The following is a 13697-nucleotide window of genomic DNA, read 5'->3' as shown; positions in this document are numbered from 1 at the left end:
CGAGGTGTTTAATTTTATTAGAATTGTTTACAAAGCGTCATTTAAACTTGAATGTATCTGTCTAAGTTCTAATTTACTTCCAAGTGTATTTAAATATGCATTTATATTTTACTTATACAACATATACTTTAAAAATTGTATTTGGTTTTTATAAAACTGAAAGGACAAGGGCATTTTTAAAATGTATTTCCTATTTTAATTCATTAAGATATGATTCCTGCAAAGCGAAATTAATTAATGAAATTGATTATTATAATTCACTTTTTGTAATAATACAAAAGGAGGGGTATGGAGGGAAATGCTTGCGATAATCGTTTCTTTGTTCTTTCTTGTGGGAGGCGCTAGGTGGCGGTAATGCAGCTCCTCACACAAAGTTTACGGGTCAAAGGTGAAAGTTGAACCAAACCAGCAGCGCTCGTCTTACGTTAGCCGACAATGGCTAAACATCATCCAGATTTGATTTTCTGCAGAAAACAAGCCGGTGTCGGTATGTTCTGGCCTGTTTCATTTCCATCGGCACCTAACGCCGTTATTGTTGCTACAGGATGTCTTTTATTGTTGTTTTACTGAGATAACGTTAGCTGGCATGCTAATGGTCACAGCATGGGTTTCATTGATGAAATGTTAGCCACGGTGTTAGCTTAAAAATGTCTACAAGTCTGTGTCTGTAGGGTGTTACAGTTTTACAAAAATATTACGCATTCGGTGTAATTAATAATGCATTTTACTGCTAATATAGAAGAAGATAAAGTGTATTCTCTCTCTTATTAAAGCGAAATGAGCTAGCGTTAGCCAGCCTGACAACACTGACTGCTTTGTTTTCGTTCCTCAGCTATCGGAAGACTTTGCGAGAAATGTAAGTCATCTGTTTTTCTACGAGCTCTAGATGGTTATTAAAGTCTGCTGTCACGAGGAGTAGGTTAATTCTTTACTCACCTTTATACCTCTCATGAAGAAAACAAATATTCTGATACTTTAATATCTGTACATCAGTAATAGTAACGTGTGTGGCTGCTGTACATGGACTCACACCCAAACAAGCACACCTTTTTTGAACTTTTGAAATTCACATCAATGTCCTCAGCTATTTAAAATAATGCAGCTTGCAACTGAAGAAGACTTTAGTGATACATTGTAGGCTGAAGTCTGTGTTACACTATACAAATACTACTCTCTGTTATTTTATATATATTTTCATCCACATCACTTTTATTCGGCCTCCTCTGATTCGCTCTCTCCCTCTCAGGTGACGGGAAATGTGTCATCTGTGATTCCTATGTGAGGCCCTGCACGCTGGTGCGCATCTGTGATGAGTGTAACTACGGCTCATATCAGGGACGCTGTGTCATCTGCGGAGGGCCCGGAGTGTCTGATGCCTACTACTGTAAAGAGTGCACCATCCAGGAGAAGGATGTGAGCGTCCTAAAGCACAAGACTTTACCATCAAGCTTTGAGAGAATGAAAATGACTTTTAAACGCGCCTCTTTCTCCCATCTGTCTTCCCTTTACAGCGAGATGGCTGTCCTAAGATCGTAAACCTGGGCAGCTCCAAAACAGATCTGTTTTATGAACGGAAGAAGTACGGCTTCAAGAAGAGGTGAAGACGCCGCGGCCCGGTCCCTGTTTTAGTTCTTCAGCTTTTGCAGATTTTCTTTGGAACCTCAAGAAACATTTTTTTGACTTGTCAATAAAGCTCTCTTTTATATTTCTGATTTCATTCCTGCGTGACTTCTTGGAATGGTAAAATGGCCGATGATGCTCACGGGCATAAAATATTGATACGCCACCACATTGCTTCATAGTAACAGTCACTAAACATAAGGCTACTCAAGTGTCACAACTAACACACTTTCCTTATTGTGCAGCAACTTAAAAACCCAAATATATCATAGTTAATCATTTAAAGATATTTTCCGGCTCAGCCAGGCTTCATCAAGTGTTAAGTTTTTGTCACATAAATTACACTTATTATTTACATACTCACATTTTCAAGAAATAGATGAACGTGCATTCCTTCGAGAACAAGAGCGGAGCTTTATTTGTACCGACAGGTTGCTTAAAACCTCTTCAGATGTATCCGTCAGGCATGCGCTCTCCTGCTCGTCTTCTTCACTTCAAACTTCTTCCACCAGGTGACATTATTTTCACACTTTGTGCTGCACTTTTTCCACACTGGCCTGGACAGACTCTGAAGTTATCCTTGGAACCAGACAAATCTGCAAGCTTGTGCTTTATCTTCTCCAGGCTAAACTAAAGTTGAACTCTTAGTGACTCTCCTCTCTATACACCGTCACCCTCTGTTGACTTGTGTGCAGAAGTGTGGAGAGAACCACGTGAATTAAATAATAGTGAGTTAAGATGGTTCTACTGAGACACTGACAGGTCAAAATCTCATGACATGGACAGAAACACGTGGATCAACTATATATCTGAACTCCACTTTTGATTCAGTGGGGTTTTTTGTTTATGTGTAAACCAAAAGACAAAACAATTGTGTTACCTGTGATTACTGTTACAATCAGAAGGAAGGTCATAATGGAGAGGTGGTTCTTACATCTTGACTTACACTGTATCTGACTGTTTTAAGTCCTGTGGTACTGAATATATTGGAAAATAAGAAAAAAAACAAGTGTATAAAGTATAATTTTAGGCTATTTCAGAATTCATTATAATGTGGAAACAACCCACCGACCAGTTTATTTCTACAGTGACTGTGATGACGTTTAACCAAACAAAACCTTCACTCTTGGGAAGGAAGGAAAACATCACTTTGTAGATGAGAGTCACAGTGACATGGCATGTTTCTGCTACGTCCGTTGTCCTCATACCACGAGTGCACTGAGAGGCTGGCTGATGAAATTTCAAGTAACCAAACTGGAACAATACTCAATGGTGTTAAAAGCTCACTGCAACAGTTCACACTGGTCTGGTATGTGAACTTGAACCATCAGTGACCCTCTGCTCTCCACAGTGACACTTTTGGTGCACTTGTGCTTTACAGGAGTAAAAGAAAATTAAAAAACGGTAAATATAATAAAATCCTAAATAAGATCATAATAAACGATAAGAGAAACAACAACAAACAGCCATGAGAATGAACAGATCTAAAAACACCCCGATCATATCCCATGAGCAATTAGACAACAGGAGAAGAGGAAAAAGCCAGTTTGAATCAATCTGTTATACGCTGCTTTTTAAAATCATCAACTGAGACTGCAGATCTAATGTCTAAAGGAAGGCTGGTCCATAAAGTTGGAGCCACCACTTCAAACCCACCATCACCTTTTGTTTTTAATCGAGTGCGGGGGATTGACAGTAAACCCTGGTCAGAGGATCTCAGGGACCTACTGGTGATGTGTGGCTGAAGCAGCTCAGAGATGTACGCAGGAGCCTGACCATGCAGGGCTTTATATGTAAGATTCAAGATTCAAAGTGTTTATTGTCATGTGTACAGTGTAGAAACGGGTTTCCCTGTACAATGAAAATCTTACTTTGCCATCCGCACCGAATGCCAAAGAGTGAAAAAGAAGAGGATAGAATAGAATATAAAACATATAAATATAAACTACTATTGCTAGATATAAATATATTTACATGTGTGCAAAAATCTGCAACTTAAAATAAAGTACAGTCATTGGAGGTAGTAGTGACTCCTATCGGCTGTTAAGGAGCCTGATGGCGGAGGGAAAGAAGGAGTTCCTGAGTCTGGATGTCCTGCATTTCAGACTCCTGTACCTCCGGCCTGAGGGGAGGAGAGTGAACTGTTTGTGTTGGGGGTGGGTGGGGTCTGTGATGATGGAGGCAGCCCTCCGGTAAAAACAAGAACCTTAAAATGAATCCTGAATTTGATGGGAAGCCAGTGTAAGGAGACATTCTGGACCAATTTTAGGCGGTCCAGAGGCAGGAGAAGAGGGAGTTTCAATAGTCCAACCGGGATGATTTAAAAGCGTGAATGATCATCTTAAAGTTTAGCAATGTTCCTTAAGTGAAAGAAGCATGTCCTGGTCAATGATCTGATGATCAAAAGACATGGCATGATCGAACATAACACCCAGAACTCTAAGCTTGGATTGAAGAGCTGAAGAGAGGAGGCCAATACACTGGGCACAGTGGAGGCTACGCTATCAGAGGCAGCCATAAGGACCTCAGTCTTGTCTGCATTTAACTGTAAATAGTCATTTGCCATCCAGCCTTAATGGTGTTTAAGAAAGGAACTCCACACATACAAGACTTTCTCACCAAGGCTTTATTTATACATACTGTATATACAAGACACAAAAGGTAGCCACACTCAAAATGCCAAGATGTTTCTTTACAAAGGAATACAAAGACGGAACCAGGAAGGCTAAAAGCAACCTGTCAAAGTTAACAAATTGACCTGTTCCAGACAGAAGGCTGATGCAATCTGTATTGTAGAAGAAAGCATTAAAAAATTATTTTAAAAAAAAAAGTCAGGAAGCTCATTAATTCACGTCAGAATTATACTTAAAAATTGAAATTTTAAAATTACACTTGAGAGATGTGATGGCGAATGTGACTCGTTCGGACTGAAATCAATGATGCTGGGAGTAAAATAGTTTCCACAAAAGTCACTGAGGACAAATGTGGTATTCCTGACTTTTCATTCATTCTACTCCACCAAGAAGATTGCATTTGTCTGTTTGGACAGAGGATGACGATGTAAGATGTGTTTATTACTTTCTATTATTATCAATTCCAACGAGTCATTACGAACAAGTTCTTATTTACAATAGCGGCCTGGCAAAAGGCAAAGCCATTTACTGCAGGTTGTAATGTTGAACAAAGTCCTATAGCTTTATTGAGAAGAGTATTTTCTCCTTGAATAACATTCGTCGCACATGGAAAACCCCTTTGCAAGAATACTGCATTTACTAAAAAGTCACTTTTCCTATGGAGCAAAAGAACAAAACAGCAGCTTTCCCTTTTGGTCAGACCTCGGTCAGATCTTTCATTTAGGATGTTTTGCAACACAATGCGCCCCCCTGTGAACAGGCAGACTGCTCACTGCATTGAAATGGCTTTAAGTGTTTTGGGGGAGGGGGGGGCGGCTCCTTGATGATGAAAGAAATGCCCCAATACAGTCTGCGACCAGTGAGGCTCGATGCATCCGACAGCCTGCCTGAACACAAATTCTGAGACATGAAACCGTCTGTCATTATGGAGCTCATCAGAGAGGTGGTACGTTCTTACATTTAGGGTGTTAACGAGACATTTACAAATGTCATTGCTTGATATCTTTCCAAAGCTTGATAAATATCCAAAGAAAACCAAAACTGCACTGTATCTGAATGCTTGATGTCCTCTGATACTGAATACATTACAAAAGGATGGAAGAAAGAAAAGTCTTGAAAGTCTTATTCTAGGCTACAACTATTTACAGTACATGCATCAGTGGATTATACACAAGACGACGTAAATGGAGTCGACATTGATGACCTGCGGAGAGCAGGGCAGGCGTCCCGCCACAAAACCGGCCACAGTGAGACGTACGCTGAAACACGGAGAGCAGAGCGTTGGTGTGCAGCTCTGCGAGAAGTGAACATGGCTGCACTTCTTTTTTTTTTTCCTGCCACATCACTGTAATCCCCTGAAGAAGCTTAAATCATTGGAAATGTCACAGTCAAAAGTTATTGTGGGCAAAGAAAAGCCCAGCTCTTCATATAATCTGCTATATAATAATAGAAATCTGAAAATAAAGTTGGACAAGTTGGTTTCAGAATTCATTAATATCTGGAAAGAACAGGAAGCAACCAGCAAAGCAGTTTATTTCTACACTACCATAACAATGACTAACAATCTAGTCTAAACTGGTGCAAATGCTACCCAAGCATTACCTATCATTTTAAAAAAAAATGAAATAATACCCAGTTTCACAAATGATCTCTTTCGGCCAAAGGCATACAAAACATGATAAAGGTACACTTCATCAACGAGGTGCACTGAAGAAGCACTTGAATATCCTCTCACTCTCATGGATGGTAAATAACACAACAAAAAGACAAAAAGAAAAAAGAAAAAGATATCAGGTCTTTGCATGCCGCGGTATCTCTCCATGGCTGCCATGCCCGCACACATGCTCTCGTCTTCATCCTCCTGTTCATCTGATCGATTCTAGCTTTTTCACCTGCCATCCCCATTGGTTTGATTTATTAATTCATTCCGAAAATAAATGAATAAATCAACTGCTGTCTATTGGTCTTCCGGCACCTCACTTGAAAGAGAAGAGAACAAGGATGAATGGCGATATCCGACATGAAGGCTTATTTGTACATTAGTGCATGTGACTGTGGTTTGGGCTGTCCGCTGTCCGCTCTCCACCCTGCCTCACTGTGTGACATCGCTGACCGCCCCCGTCATGCAGGAGCAGCAGGTGTGGTGCTAGTTCACTGAACCCGCATTCAGCCCATGTCTCCCATAAGAGTCACAGATGGTCACAGATATAATGTAAAAGTTGATATTTTGGATGACTTCCTAATAGAAATGGCTGTTCATCAGCAGCCCCAGTTGGAGGCTCTACTGTTTTTGGATTGACTGCCATGTGTCTGTGTTTATCTCAAAGGTGTATCACCCGCCCTCCCCCTCTTCCTCCTGACGTGTGAAAACAAAGTGACTGATACTGTGCTGTCTGCCATATCGATGTCTGTCTACAGTTCAATGTATTTGCTCTTTACTGTTTCTTACAGTGGTCCATATTTGGCTTCGTAGCGACCCGCTACGTTCTTGTAGCCGCCACACTCCTTCCGTAGCTCGGCGACCTCTGTCCGCAGCGCTGCGTTCTCTCGCTCCAGGAAAGCTGCTCGGACGGTGATCTGGTTCTCCTTTAACCGGCGGGCATCGCGTGAGCGCTTGGCAGCCACGTTGTTCTTCTTCCTTCTCTGCCAGTACTTGTCATCCTGGAGAGGTGGGGAGGACAGAAGCAGCAGGGTTGGACTGAGTGAAAGAAACACAACACCAGACCCCGACATGCTTCCTGTGCTCGGTTACTAAGGTAACCTGCTTTAAACATCCTTGGTTATCTTATTATTACACATTAGCCCACATCTCACAGCATGACGTGGCCACCAGCCAGGCTCTTTCATTCATGTAAACAAACCACACAATTGACTGGGAAGGAAGGAAAACATCAATTTAAAAATTGCTGCTGAGTCACTGTGAGTCGCCAGAACTGCTTCACTGTGACACGGCCTATTTCTACCCAGCAAGTCAGATGGTCCAATGAGTGAGTCTGGCTGATGAAATTACATGCAAGAAAATCGATCGTCATTTCTTCAAAGAAACATCATTTTATGATATCAAATTTCCACATTTTTTTCAGCGTGCTTTGAGGTTAGTGAACACTTCCTCTCCTAAGCCTTGGAGCATGTTGCTCACACCCCAGCCCTATAACCAGACACTTTACTTTGTACTGGCAAAAGTTACAGCAATAAGGATCGCTAGGAGCAAACACTGCATGTGAAATTACCATGGAATACTGAAATACTAAAATGTTGTCTACAGTTTAGACCATTTAACCCACGTGTGTCCCGATTAGACCGTTTGAATTACTCTCAACATTACATTGTCAGAGGTGGGACACATTTTTCTTTTTTGTAAAGTAGTGTCAGCTGAACTAACATAAGCTACCATGTATTAGTGTCCCAACCCTTCAGTTCTTCAAACAAGCTTTGCAAATTAAGTGAAACTTCTTTTGCTGTTTTTGATCACTTGGAATTTCTGGAGAATTGCCTCATTTACAAATGTAAAACTCATTACTGCAAAAACTTGTGTGACTCTAAGTGATGAAGCCCTGCTTTATGTTTACAACTGCCCGTCTGTTGTGGTGTTTTCTAGAAAAACAAACTCCCCTCGTCTCCCCCCCCAGCGTACCTTCTGTTCTTCAGGCACAAACACCTTCTTGGCCTTCTTGATCATAGGTTGTGGCTTGAGCTCATCTTCACTGAACTTGTGTTTGCGAGGGTTAAACAGCTCGCCTCCAGGCACGCTTGAAAGGACCAGATCAGTGGGATCTGGCTCGTAGTCGATAGTCACCTCAATCTCATCAGGGTTGACAGGCTCTGGGGTGTCTCTGTCCTTTTCAGTGGTCACCTCTGGGCAGACAGAAGAGCAACACCAGAAATGCAACATTAGACGGCTGCAGGTGAAACTGAAGGTCAGTGTCAGCACCATGAAAGCGAGCACTTCTTAAATATAAGCAAAATTAATTTTTTTACATCTCTACGCAGAAAAAAGACTTACAATTTTAAATTGTCATAAAAATTCCATCAGGAAAAGTTGTTCTCAGATGGAATCAGCCTGTGGTTGATGCTGGTTAATGCTAGTTTACAGGTGACCTGCACCAAGGCCACATATAGTATTGCTTTTCTTGTATATGCTGAGTGGGTGGATGTTCTGGCATTAAAACACGTACGGATCATCCCATAGTTAACTCTACTATCTTCACTATGCAGCGGCACCAGACGCTATTTCTGTCATCCCATCAACCATTAATACAGATGGCCTGTTATGGATAGACTCACATGCTCAGATCACTCCTGTGTCAAGGCATATCAAGTCATTTGAGACACATGTACACATGATTGTAATATGGGAATCAGATGCAAACATTTTTGAGGCAAGTGACTGGCTGAGTAGAAAAAGTAAAATATGTCCAGGCTAAAGCATCAATATTGGATTTAAGACTGAATGTTGAAGGTTTTGTTTGCTGATGTTAGTATATTACTATCTCCTGACTGGGTCAGTTTGTTTCTTTACTGCAAGTCTGTATGACACAATACATTACTCAACGTCTCTGACTCAACATGAGGACTTAAGTTGTTTAGGGTCATCTCACTTAATGTGAACATTTGGTTTTCTGCCTTGTAAAGTACATGCTAGGAAGAGTTTAGTGAGACACTGCAGCCGTCTAGTCTGTGATCCTGCAACCTCCACTCACCTGCAGTAACATCACAGATGAGATCGGACTCATTCCTGGTGATGATCACCACCTCCTCTTCACACTTGTCCAGTTCCTGAATGGGGAGCAGGGACAGGCTTGCTAGCTTGGTGGCCTTTGATTTCTTCACTGAGTTTCCTTCTGTGCTGCCCGCTGGGGAGTCCTCGTCAGGCAGGGTGGGGATACCGTTCTCCATGAGGAACTCCTCTAGGTCCATGTATTCCAGGTGGAAGTTTTCACCGTCATAGGGAATGGTTTTCTCCCAGATAGCGGGGGTCAGGGAGGCTGAAGGACCCATATCGCTACCTCCTCCACCCAGCTCAACATTATCTCCCAGACACAGCTTTTCCTTGTCTGTGTCTGAAACAGAGGAAAGATACACATTCAAATATCTGAGAAAGACAGTTTTGACACATTTACCATGATCAGATGGTAGCTTTGTGTCTAATCTAATGGAAGTCAGCAAGCAAAACACAATTCCCAGGTTACACTTTTTAAGAGATAAGACATGTTTTGTTTTTCCTTTCAAAAGAAACCAAAGGGGACCAGACTTAGAGTTTGAGAAAACAGCTACAGATGACAAATGCAGCTCTCCATGGTGAGCTGCTACAGAACACTTCAACATTATGGCTAGCCACATTTTGCCAACATTCATCAGTTAGTCTGTCTAGATATCAGCGTCACAGTGTTGTGCGCACTGGAAGTCACGCTTGTGTTTTATCTATTGTTGATGTGTATGGGTAAAGAAGTCCTCCAGGTACTATTGAATGTTCACTTGAGTCCTCATTAGATCCACGTACAGTAACATGCACAGTGTAATATAGTATGAGCAAAATAATCTGCAAAACTGTGATGTCACTGTACATGTTAGATAGTAGCCTATAGCAGCATGTACAGCTGACACCTTTCTCTGGTGTTTTATCTAATTTGGTATCAGAGGTTAGTTATAAATACCAAACACCTGCTAATAGAAAGAAGGAACCCGTCTGTCAACAAAACTGCCTTTAAAATGAGGGGCATGGCTGGAAAAGTCTGGATGGTGGGGTGGGTCTAGTGTCGCCGCAGGGTGTTTTCATGTCCACTATCATGAAAGCAGTAACACCGCTTGTATTCGGACTAAACTCCATCCATACAAATGCAATTCCAACTCTTTGGCCTGCAGATGCCGCCATTTTTTTTTCTCATAATCTTAAAAACAGTGAACCAGTTTGAAGACGACAGCGCTTCAGAGAGCTTCGTGACCCCTATGACGGACTCAGGGGAAGAGAGGCCACTCCATTTTAGGTTGGACTTATTTCAACCTCTGACGGATAACTACTCTCTTACGCCAACATTTGTTCTCACGTATTTTCGTCCTTTTTCCGGTTTAACTCGCTTTTCACGTACACCGGTCGCCCCTTCCTCTCCCGTTCACATACTGCACTCACCCTCGTCGCCGTCCAGTATATTCGGCGGGGGCATTTCCATTATTTTCTTCAAAACCACCGGGAATGAACTCGGGGCCTCTGTGGCCGTTCCCAGTGTGATGACAATCGGCTGTCCCGACATTTTCCCCTTTTGTTGTTATCCACGTCACGTTAGAAACTGGCAAAGAAAAGAGCTCCGCAGTTGTCCTGTTTGCTCTATAAACGTTATCGACTACAGAGCCGGTTACCGACTATAATGTTTGTATGCTAAAGTTAAATCCCCGGCAGCACGCAGCACTGACCCACTTCATCGGAAAATTTGGTGGACTGGAGGTTACGGAATAAACCGCTCCTCCTCATGAAGAGGCCCCGCCCAGCCTGCTGCTGATTGGCCGGCCCGGCGCCCTGCTCATGAATATTAATGACATCATCAAAAGGCGGCGGGGACTCTAGCGAGGAGCCAATAGGGATCGTCATGTAGCCGCTAGCTGAGCTCTCATTGGTTGACCGAGTTATATGTTTTCTATACATTGGTTACCGGCAAAACGTGTCACGAACGGTCTCGGGCCGTGGTCACGAGCGAAAATTGTTTAAGTGACACACATAACTGTGCAGCCTGTCGTGGATCCAAACACGTCATGGTTTAAAAGTTTTCGTCAAACGTTTGGAAAAGTTTTAAACCGTCAAACGACTCGCACATGAAGCATATGGGCTGTGTATGTCTTCACGCCGCTTCGCCGGCACAGCTCACATGCACAAACATGTGCTGCTGCCCCACTTACATATCCGCAAGCTCCGTCCAATGGGACACTAAAGAAGCGCCTTGAGGTTCAAGTTACAGAGTTAATGGGCGCGTTGCTGCAGCCCAACATGCACCTTCTGGGCAAAGACCTGCACGTAGCACTAAATCTGAGCCACAACACAGAACACACAGTACTGAATCAGCCCCCCTACAACGTCATGGTGGGTATGGTGATTAGTGGCAACTCTGCAATGTCACCTTCAGTCATTAGTAAACTGCTTGTGTAGCTGATAATTCAGCAATGAAATAAGAAGAGCCATTTTGTGATAACCCAATACCTCATGCAGTATTTTGTTTGGTTCATACCAGTGTGTTAACATGTCTCTGTAGACACATCCCACTTAGGAAGTCTATCTTTGGTTTATTAAGGAAAAGAAAACAAGATGCACGTGTGCTTGATCTCCAATAAAACATGACTAATGCACACTTTGCTTTTTTTTCTTACCTCACATAAACTAGATAAACTTGTTATTAGGATTGCAGGCACTCTGTAGAGAATGACAAAAACCACTTCTATTTGACCTTTGTCACGTGTGTGTGTGTGTGTGTGAGTGGTGACACAGAGGGCATCCTCTCATCCTGCTATTATACATCAGCACTCTTAGCTGAAACGCTCATGCAAAGTCAATAAAAAGTGAATGGGTTTCTGTCAAAACAAGCTTTGTCGTTAGCAGGTTTCCATAGTATCTTGCTTTGTTTCTTGAAACCTTTATGGGTTGTGTGTGGCTCATATAGATCATTCATTATCAACCTATAACACAGCCTAAACTCAGACAGGAACAGCTACTGAGCTCCCCATCATACACATATAGCCATGTCATGCTCACAGTGCAAATGTAAAAATATAGAAGCCATGACTTTGAAGCCTGCATGGCAAGTTATAAACATCTGCCCACTGAGGGTCTTGGAGCAGTACACACACACACACACACACACACACACACACACACACACACACACACAGTTTAATGGGGCCAGCACCAGCAGCACATCTCTCAAGGTAATGATATCACATAACTCTGATCTGATTTATCCAACCAAATGGTCCAGAGGAGGCAAACGGAGCCATCTAGTGATTTAATCATGAATCTACACCAGCCCCTTTACCACACACACACACACACACACACACACACACATTCACACACTACCGTGACAGATGAAAGCAGGTGACAAACAGATCCTCCCAGTCTGTGTTACATCAGCATTCACTCAATACTAAAGCATCAAACAGAAGACCAGCAATAATAACAGGATCACAATGTTTTGCATATCCACAGCGGACAGACTGTTCTCTTATCTGACCAACACACCCCAGGGACACGGATTATTTAGGGGGAAGAACACGACTGTGTCTCAACTATCACCTTCTGATAAAGCAGCCTGGATCCAGCTGCTGCTGAGCTACACGTGTAGCATTTGTTTAATCAAAAACTGTGATGGAACAGAACAGAGGTGGTTTAGTCAGCATGTAGACACACCATGCTCACTGTGCATGTGCACTGAGGTTAGTGAGGTTAGAAAAAAGTCAGTCTTACATCACAATGTCAGAAGTTATATTTTCCTGCAAGAGGCCACTGAGGGAAGCTGATCTCATTATATTATCTATATTATAGCCAAAGCCAGGCAGCAGATCCCTGCAGCTGGGTCTGCTCAGAGGCAGCAGATCCCTGCAGCTGGGTCTGCTCAGGTGACACGGATTACACAACAAACACGCACTTTGCATTTACCTCAGGCCTTCTTTGCTCCAAAAGCTAACTTTAAAGTTACTGCACGTTAACGCCACCATAACACACTTCACCGCTTGATCTGACGGCCACTTACCATTTTCCTCAAAGTTCGGGAGAGTAAATGGGTGCTCAAGGAGAGCTCTGAAAATCTCCGGGATCTCAGTAGTCATGCTTCTTTTTTTTTTTGTTTTATTTGTTTGTTTTCTTTTTTTAAATGCAATTAGATCAGCAGCTCACACGAAGCAGAGATTAGAATAAAATGAGTCCAGGAGGCCGACTCAGGCTTCCACAGGCCGGACAGCTCCCATAAAGTGTCTGGACTATTTGCACACACAGGTCACACACTATGAACTCTGAACATTAGTTACTTAACGCGGTCCGCCCACTGCAGCCAATCAGCAGTGAGCTTTCCTCCTGCGAGAGAAGCAGAAGCAGCTGATTGGTCGGTGGGTGTGTCCGTCACAGCGCCGACAGCCAATCTCAGGCGGTGTCTTTATTACCCAAGGGGACAAGAAGAACCACAAGTGGAGGTCCAGGGGTAGACTGTTGTATAACAGGGCGTGTTGTCAAAAACAGAAAATGAATTAAAGGCGCCACCTGTAGCTCCTCTGTCTCGTCTGTCTCACAGACTTGACAGAGTTTTAGGCAACTACCACCAATAATGTACAGATATTTTATTGAAGTCAAACTGTAAGGGGTAAAGGAAAACCTAATGTTGTACAGTGGCATTCTTCATCTTAAAAGTAGATTGTGTTTTGAGTGTTAGACACTCATGAAGTAACCTAAAACTGCTGAGACACAATCAT

At 42.6% G+C, this 13697-nt stretch overlaps 2 protein-coding genes across 4 annotated transcripts; one reads left to right on the top strand and one right to left on the bottom strand.

The window, feature by feature from the left end:
* Nucleotides 1-368: 368 nt before the first annotated feature.
* Nucleotides 369-1712, top strand: phf5a (PHD finger protein 5A). The gene is made up of 4 exons (XM_070852211.1): nucleotides 369-487; nucleotides 833-856; nucleotides 1247-1413; nucleotides 1512-1712. The coding sequence occupies exons 1-4, from the start codon at nucleotides 436-438 to the stop codon at nucleotides 1599-1601; spliced, it is 333 nt and encodes a 110-aa protein (XP_070708312.1). The 5' UTR covers nucleotides 369-435; the 3' UTR covers nucleotides 1602-1712.
* Nucleotides 1713-4231: 2519 nt separating this feature from the next.
* Nucleotides 4232-13205, bottom strand: tefa (TEF transcription factor, PAR bZIP family member a). 3 transcript variants are annotated; one of them, XM_070851838.1, is made up of 5 exons: nucleotides 12986-13204; nucleotides 8954-9313; nucleotides 7888-8108; nucleotides 6703-6914; nucleotides 4232-6232 (listed from the first exon to the last, which is right to left on the bottom strand). In XM_070851838.1, exons 1-5 carry the CDS (start codon nucleotides 13059-13061, stop codon nucleotides 6211-6213), a joined length of 891 nt encoding a protein of 296 aa, XP_070707939.1. In that variant the 5' UTR covers nucleotides 13062-13204; the 3' UTR covers nucleotides 4232-6210. The 3 variants fall into 3 exon arrangements, with proteins under 3 accessions (XP_070707939.1, XP_070707938.1, XP_070707940.1); XM_070851837.1 differs by lacking the exon at nucleotides 12986-13204 and adding an exon at nucleotides 10381-10657; XM_070851839.1 differs by lacking the exon at nucleotides 4232-6232 and having other exon boundaries at nucleotides 6593-6914; nucleotides 12986-13205.
* Nucleotides 13206-13697: the final 492 nt, after the last annotated feature.

The sequence above is a fragment of the Pempheris klunzingeri genome, chromosome 20 (genome assembly GCF_042242105.1).
Source record: "Pempheris klunzingeri isolate RE-2024b chromosome 20, fPemKlu1.hap1, whole genome shotgun sequence".
Lineage (NCBI taxonomy): Eukaryota > Metazoa > Chordata > Actinopteri > Acropomatiformes > Pempheridae > Pempheris > Pempheris klunzingeri.
The sequence above is the reverse complement of the archived record's forward strand: the minus strand, read 5'-3'. Positions and strand labels throughout refer to the sequence as shown.

Coding starts and splice junctions, on each gene's coding strand:
- phf5a (XM_070852211.1), top strand. CDS start 436: ATGGCTAAACATCATCCAGATTTGATTTTCTGCAGAAAACAAGCCGGT. Junction 488..832: donor CAGAAAACAAGCCGGTGTCG/GTATGTTCTGGC, acceptor TTCGTTCCTCAG/CTATCGGAAGACTTTGCGAG. Junction 857..1,246: donor CGGAAGACTTTGCGAGAAAT/GTAAGTCATCTG, acceptor TCTCCCTCTCAG/GTGACGGGAAATGTGTCATC.
- tefa (XM_070851837.1), bottom strand. CDS start 10,501: ATGTCGGGACAGCCGATTGTCATCACACTGGGAACGGCCACAGAGGCC. Junction 9,314..10,380: donor TATACTGGACGGCGACGAGG/GTGAGTGCAGTA, acceptor CCTCTGTTTCAG/ACACAGACAAGGAAAAGCTG. Junction 6,915..7,887: donor TTGTGCCTGAAGAACAGAAG/GTACGCTGGGGG, acceptor CCACCTCTCCAG/GATGACAAGTACTGGCAGAG.